General features: G+C 32.3%; 1 protein-coding gene across 1 annotated transcript in view; it reads left to right on the forward strand.

Annotated features, from left to right (window-relative positions):
* Nucleotides 1–6,584, forward strand: part of LOC139426588 (uncharacterized) — a 17,272-nt gene extending 10,688 nt beyond the window's left edge. Inside the window, exon 2 of the mRNA XM_071185892.1 lies at nt 5,206–6,584. Within this exon, the coding sequence (XP_071041993.1) occupies nt 5,206–6,584 (1,379 nt within the window). The remainder of the gene's footprint in view (nt 1–5,205) is intronic.
* The last annotated feature ends 530 nt before the right edge of the window (nt 6,585–7,114 follow it).

A 7,114-nucleotide genomic window follows, 5' to 3' on the forward strand; every position in this document is an offset into this window, starting at 1 on the left:
CCCTTCAAAAATGATAATCCCTAAAATTCTGTATATAGCTATAATAAGTTATGTTAATTTGATTTTAGTATGAAATCCTCGAATAAATATAGCAAAAACAACATAATCTGAATAATATCAGATGAAAAGTTCATGTGTTTAAATACTAAAGACTCAGAACGTAATAAATAATTTGTAAATCGATTCAAATTTTCTTTTCAAAGGGGATTAGAAGAAATTTTTTTTCTTTGCTTTTTGGTCAGAAATCAGCTTAAAAAGTGTCTATTGCCTAGAAACTTCGAGATATTCTCTATTAATAATTAATAAAACCTTTTAAAGCAATCACAGAACTTTATTTCAATTTTTTTACGGTCAGATTTTGGTTGCCTAGCAACCTAGTAAAATTAAGCATTCCTCGTTTGAATTTGTCAATGGGTTATCTTAAAATATTCATTTGTGCAGGCGACTTTTTTTGGCGGTTTTCTGGACTATCGCCAAATATATAAACCTTTATTGCTACCCAATTTACCACCCAATTTTTTTAAAATTTTGTCTCCCTCCCCCCCTAATTCAAGTGTCTAGATTCCAAATATGTAAAAAAAAAATATATGTTTATTCAGAGAAAGTACGTTTTTGTGTCTGATTTCGTAACTTAATTAATAGTTAGCACTAATTAAGCTTGAATGGAATCTTTGCAGGACTTTGTNGCCAAAAGATCGTTTTCTAAGTATAAAAATGCATTAAGTGATGAAAGACGAAGCATTAATGAGAATAATCTGACAATGTACAATACTTTGTACCAAAATTCTGTTCATTTAAATAAAAATATTAATATTGCTTGAAATTCAAAGAAATACTTTTGTTGTGTATTTTTAAGCTTTCTTTATTATTTGCGCAATTTCTGTCTTTTGCATCATTTGTGTAATAAATTTTTTTATGTTTAGAATTTGTGTAATTTTCAAAATTTTCCGCGAATTTGGCGTCTTTTTTCCCGCGACAAACTTGCAGCCCTAGTAATAATGACACCATTTCTTAAAGCTAGAAGCATGATCTTTAAAAGTGTGCCAATGTAAAATCTTCTGAAACATTTACTGCTATAAGAAAAATTGTTTAATTGGAATTATTATAGAAGTTTTTCCCTGTTTTATTTCAACCCCTCTGCATGTTTTAGTATGCTCAACCAGTGGTCGGAAGTAGCGAGCCACTAGTAGCGAAACTACTGCAGTCACTCCTTTTTTCCGTAGTTTTTAGTGCAGTACGCTACTTTTTTTTTTCCAAAGTAGTATAGGGAATAGTGCGATGTAAAAACACAGTAGTTTGTAGCTTTTAACGTTAATTAAATAAACAAAGCTCAAACGCAAAATTATATCGAATCTGATTGGTGCAAATCATTCGCGGGTCCGTCAACGTACGCAATGAGAATGCCCCTGTGGCCGAGCGTTAACACTAGGTTTACGGAATGCGTAATTTTGACGCATTTCTAGTTTTGTCAGGAAAATTATAAAACCTGTTTGAATTTTTACTTTATTTCTTGTAAAGACTTTTAACCACTGATCGAAGTAAATGTATATTGATGGCTACTTTCTTCAAAAGCGTTGAAATATTGAAATTCTCTATGTGGTAATACCTATCTCTACGGATATGCGTCAATTTGACGCGATCATAATTTACACAAAATTTTGAGTAAACAAGCAATTATCACATCAATAATAAACAGGAATGTACCGACAATACTTCGATTCGTTATCCGTTATCTCAAATAAAACAAGCGATAAACAACTGTTGCCGATAAGCAATAATAGAAAGAACAAACGCAGAATGTCAATTGATGTCAGATTTTGAAGGTTTCAGTTACTTAGTTCGAGTATTGAAACATAAAATACTAGAAGATTTCATAAATATATATCTCATATTTTTACTTATAGTTTATAATTACATTCGCAGAGATGCCAACTGCTCCGGACATGCCAAAATAATTTAAAAAATGGCAAATTACAACTGAATAAATTTTGAAAATATAAAGTTGTGAATTATATAAGCCTATGAATTATTTAAAAATAGTGGTGGATAAAACTGCACTAAATTGAATTTATTAAATTAAGAATCACAATTATATGTATTCTTTCATACGTCAAATTGACGTGTGTTCGTAGAGATAGGTATGTAAGAAATGTCCATAAACCTAGTGATGTATTGGTTCATGCGTCAAATTGACGTGTGTTCGTAGAGACAGGTATAAAAGAAACGTCCGTAAACTTAGTGTTAATAAGATCTACGTCTGATGCCCGGAAAAATCCGATCATAAGTTATTCAGGGTAGTCCATTCTTTGTTTTTCACACTGTACTTTATTTCGTGGTGGTTATAAAAAAAAAGTATTGATCGCTTAAATCACAAATATTTGATAATTTCCCAGCATTTCTTAAATCACAGTCTAAAAAAGCATGGAGTTTGAAGGTTAAAAGAACAAATTCGTAAAAAGTGCTTTATAATGAAAAATTATTTCACGTAAACATGAATTAAAACTTCTTAATTTCTCCTCATATTTAACCAAGATTATTTTTTATTAAAAATCATTTTGAATATTGGTGATAATTCAGTTCTCTCGTTAAGTTTGTCTTTTAAAAGTAGCGAGGTAGGGACTACATTTTGAAAGCAGTTTGTTAAAGAAGTAGTTGTTATAGTAAACTACAATTGTAATAAGGTAGTTGTAGTTATAACTACAAACAAAATGTAGTTTTCCGACCATTGCGCTCAACCACGTGTCCAAATCAAATTTGTCCCATGATCGTAGAACCATCCTGTATAATTGTATTGTAAAGTCTCATCTTTTGTATTATAAGGATTGTGCAGTATAACATAATGTCTATAAAGACTCATCGTAATTGTTTGAGTACACTGTAGTCGATATTTTCTTTAATTCATTAAAAGGAAACTGTAAGTAAATATTGTTCCGATAATTCCAAGAATTACACTTCTTTTAAAGAAGACTTTAACAATTTTCTTTAATTCATTAAAAGGAAACTGTAAGTAAATGTTGTCCCGATAATTCCAAGAATTACGCTTCTTTTAAAGAAGACTATTTCTAATCCAGACAGGTAAAAGCTAGGTCTATCATATAAAGAAGGTTCAATATCTTCTGACATAGCACTCAACTCTCGTAACTGCCTTAGTTCGATTTTTTTAATAAATTCATTTTTGAATTTGTCCATTTCAATAGGAACTTGGCCAGCAATCCAAATAATAATGAACATGAATAGAAAGCCATTTATAACGAAAAATATTAATTCAAAAATATCTTCTAAATTTCTGTATCCTTCTTGAGATACAAAGTATCCTATAAGTCCAAACGATTGCCAGAAAAAAGTATTCATGATACAGAAAATTGGGAACGAAAATAGGTTTTGAATACTTCTCAAAAGATTAACAATGTCGTTTTTCTCGTTGATTAACTCCTTCTGTATTGATTTTGTAAATTTATCCGGTTGTATTTTGCTGGTTTTTTTCGTTAAATTTATGAATTTGCTGCAAATATCGTAGCAAAAAGCGCAATACAAGAATGCTGTATAGTTACAAGATGTGTATGTTAGTGAGTGAAGAAAACGTTTGAGAAGTACTAAAACAAACTGAGTCGAAACACTTTTGACGATATAACCATACGTATAATAATACTGCTTCATAGTTGTATTTTCTAACATCATAGGTATGTACGTAAATAGCATAGATAATATTAACAAACAAACTGCCACTCCATTTAGCCATTTTCTTTTAAAGACGCTTTTCATTGATCGAGATAATAAAAGATTGCTCATTTTTTTACGTTTGAGACTCAGCGACAAAAATGATAAAGCATTCATTGTATTGGACGCTTCGAAGCTAAGACAAATTTTCCAAGTGTTATTGTTAACTGCCATAATAAAGGGAAGAATTATACTATCTATGTAGGCTAAAAACAAAATGGCGCAAGTAACAAATGAAGAAATGTGTATCCAACGCTTTTGTTTCATTTCAATGATACCTAATAAACTAAGCATTAAGCTGAAAAGATTTATCCTTAGAGAATTATAATTTTTTTTTGACATCTTTGCGAATTCCGTATTATGTAGTCAGAACAGAACTAAAATCTGATTTTTCCTGCCTTAGATGTAACTTGCACATTTATAAACCCAAATTTTAAAATACTAAACAACTATTTCCAGCCTATAGAACTGAATGACCATTTAACTATAAAGTCAGTGAATTTTCGAATAGCGAATTAATCGAATTTTCATTGATGCACATTTCTAAAGGCAAGTTTTATAATTTCCACCAAAGCATGTCTGTATTTAATTCGAGTGCATGAATATAACCACAAACATTGAACATTATTAATTTCTTAACCATTTTTGATCTAGTTTAGTAATTAATTGAATCGACTAAATAACGATTACTAGCCAATGGAACTGAACTGAAGGACTATTGAATCAAAAAAACAACTGAAATCGAATTTTTACTGCGGTAAACATTACATGCGTTCAAGTTACATTTTCTGTCAATACTTATATGTTTCTTTTACGATATTCAAAGGCGTGAACATCATCACTAACATTAAACAATAAAAAAAACCATTAATTTGAAAAACATTTTTTAATCTACATTTGAAATACATTAAATCAATCAAGCTACAATTTCTAGCATGAATTATAAAATTGATTTTCAGTATTTAATAGAGAAATGTATATTTTGTTCTTAAAGTAAATATCATTGAATCAAACTGTTATAAAATACTTGGATATAATCCTTTTATCTCCTTTAAGAACAACTGAGTTTTATTTTTTAAAGTTAAAATTTTTTCTCTTATTGATGTAATAAGAAAATTATAGAAGATCCTTAGTTTGTTTTCTTAATGAAATGAGCTACTTAATTCATCTCCACAATTGAATCCTAAAATCATACTGAGTTTTTCACTTACATAAATTGAAATAGACCAATTTCTCAGTTTAAAGCATTGTTAAAAATAGCTGATTATTTTAATGCATTATTATACTATTGATAACGCAGAAAACAGAATAGCTTAATATTTTTTAAAAGCATTCATTTACGCACTTTTTTTAATAACATTTATTGAAGTTTTTTTTTCTTTTTTTTTTGTAAAACTGCGTGTGTGTATAAGAAAGGCTATCTATACATAATAATAAACGCGGCTGTGTGTCTGTCTGTTTGTCTGTAATCACAATATATCTCCCCAGAAGCCTCGCCCAGGCACGAAACTCGGCANCGTTGGAAGAACTCTTCATCTTTCGAGGATATCAGCGAATCGACCTATTACTTGGTTTCTTCTAATGAAGTTCATCTTTCTGGGATCATTTGGATACCACGTTGGAAGAACTCTTCATCTTTCGAGGATATCAGCGAATCGACCTATTACTTGGTTTCTTCTAATGAAGTTCATCTTTCTGGGATCATTTGGATACCACGTTGGAAGAACTCTTCATCTTTCGAGGATATCAGCGAATCGACCTATTACTTGGTTTCTTCTAATGAAGTTCATCTTTCTGGGATCATTTGGATACCACGTTGGAAGAACTCTTCATCTTTCGAGGATATCAGCGAATCGACCTATTACTTGGTTTCTTCTAATGAAGTTCATCTTTCTGGGATCATTTGGATACCACGTTGGAAGAACTCTTCATCTTTCGAGGATATCAGCGAATCGACCTATTACTTGGTTTCTTCTAATGAAGTTCATCTTTCTGGGATCATTTGGATACCACGTTGGAAGAACTCTTCATCTTTCGAGGATATCAGCGAATCGACCTATTACTTGGTTTCTTCTAATGAAGTTCATCTTTCTGGGATCATTTGGATACCACGTTGGAAGAACTCTTCATCTTTCGAGGATATCAGCGAATCGACCTATTACTTGGTTTCTTCTAATGAAGTTCATCTTTCTGGGATCATTTGGATACCACGTTGGAAGAACTCTTCATCTTTCGAGGATATCAGCGAATCGACCTATTACTTGGTTTCTTCTAATGAAGTTCATCTTTCTGGGATCATTTGGATACCACGTTGGAAGAACTCTTCATCTTTCGAGGATATCAGCGAATCGACCTATTACTTGGTTTCTTCTAATGAAGTTCATCTTTCTGGGATCATTTGGATACCACGTTGGAAGAACTCTTCATCTTTCGAGGATATCAGCGAATCGACCTATTACTTGGTTTCTTCTAATGAAGTTCATCTTTCTGGGATCATTTGGATACCACGTTGGAAGAACTCTTCATCTTTCGAGGATATCAGCGAATCGACCTATTACTTGGTTTCTTCTAATGAAGTTCATCTTTCTGGGATCATTTGGATACCACGTTGGAAGAACTCTTCATCTTTCGAGGATATCAGCGAATCGACCTATTACTTGGTTTCTTCTAATGAAGTTCATCTTTCTGGGATCATTTGGATACCACGTTGGAAGAACTCTTCATCTTTCGAGGATATCAGCGAATCGACCTATTACTTGGTTTCTTCTAATGAAGTTCATCTTTCTGGGATCATTTGGATACCACGTTGGAAGAACTCTTCATCTTTCGAGGATATCGGCAAACTATTCCTTGGTTTCTTCTATTGAAGTTCATCTTTCTGGGAGCATTCGGATACCACGTTGGAAGAACTCTTCATCTTTCGAGGATATCGGCGAATCGACCCATTCCCTGGTTTCCTCTAATGAAGTAAATTTCAGCTCAGACAGACCATGTGCCATCGACCGAAATAGTTGAAAATCTGAAGGGGCAAGGTGTGGCGAATACGACGGGTGGGATAGGATTTCTCATTGAAGTGTTTCCAAATAGCAAAATCAATTTTCATCCAAAATCGATGTTCAATGTCTCTTGGCTTTAGTTCGTATGGAACCAAACTTCCTTGTTTTGGGATCATTTCCAACGATTTTAAAGGGTATGAAATAGCTTGTTGAGTCACTTTTAATGTAAGAGAAAGTTCTCTTTGCTTTTGGAACGAATCTACTTTCAATAATTCCTCCAATTCCTTGTTTTCGTGCAATTTCGGCCTTCCATTGCGTTCTTTTTCTTCCACGTCAAACTCATCGTTTTTAAACTTCGGAAACCACTCACGACAACTTCTCTCACTTAAGGCAGCCTCACA

This window comes from Parasteatoda tepidariorum, chromosome 9 (assembly GCF_043381705.1).
Source record: "Parasteatoda tepidariorum isolate YZ-2023 chromosome 9, CAS_Ptep_4.0, whole genome shotgun sequence".
Lineage (NCBI taxonomy): Eukaryota > Metazoa > Arthropoda > Arachnida > Araneae > Theridiidae > Parasteatoda > Parasteatoda tepidariorum.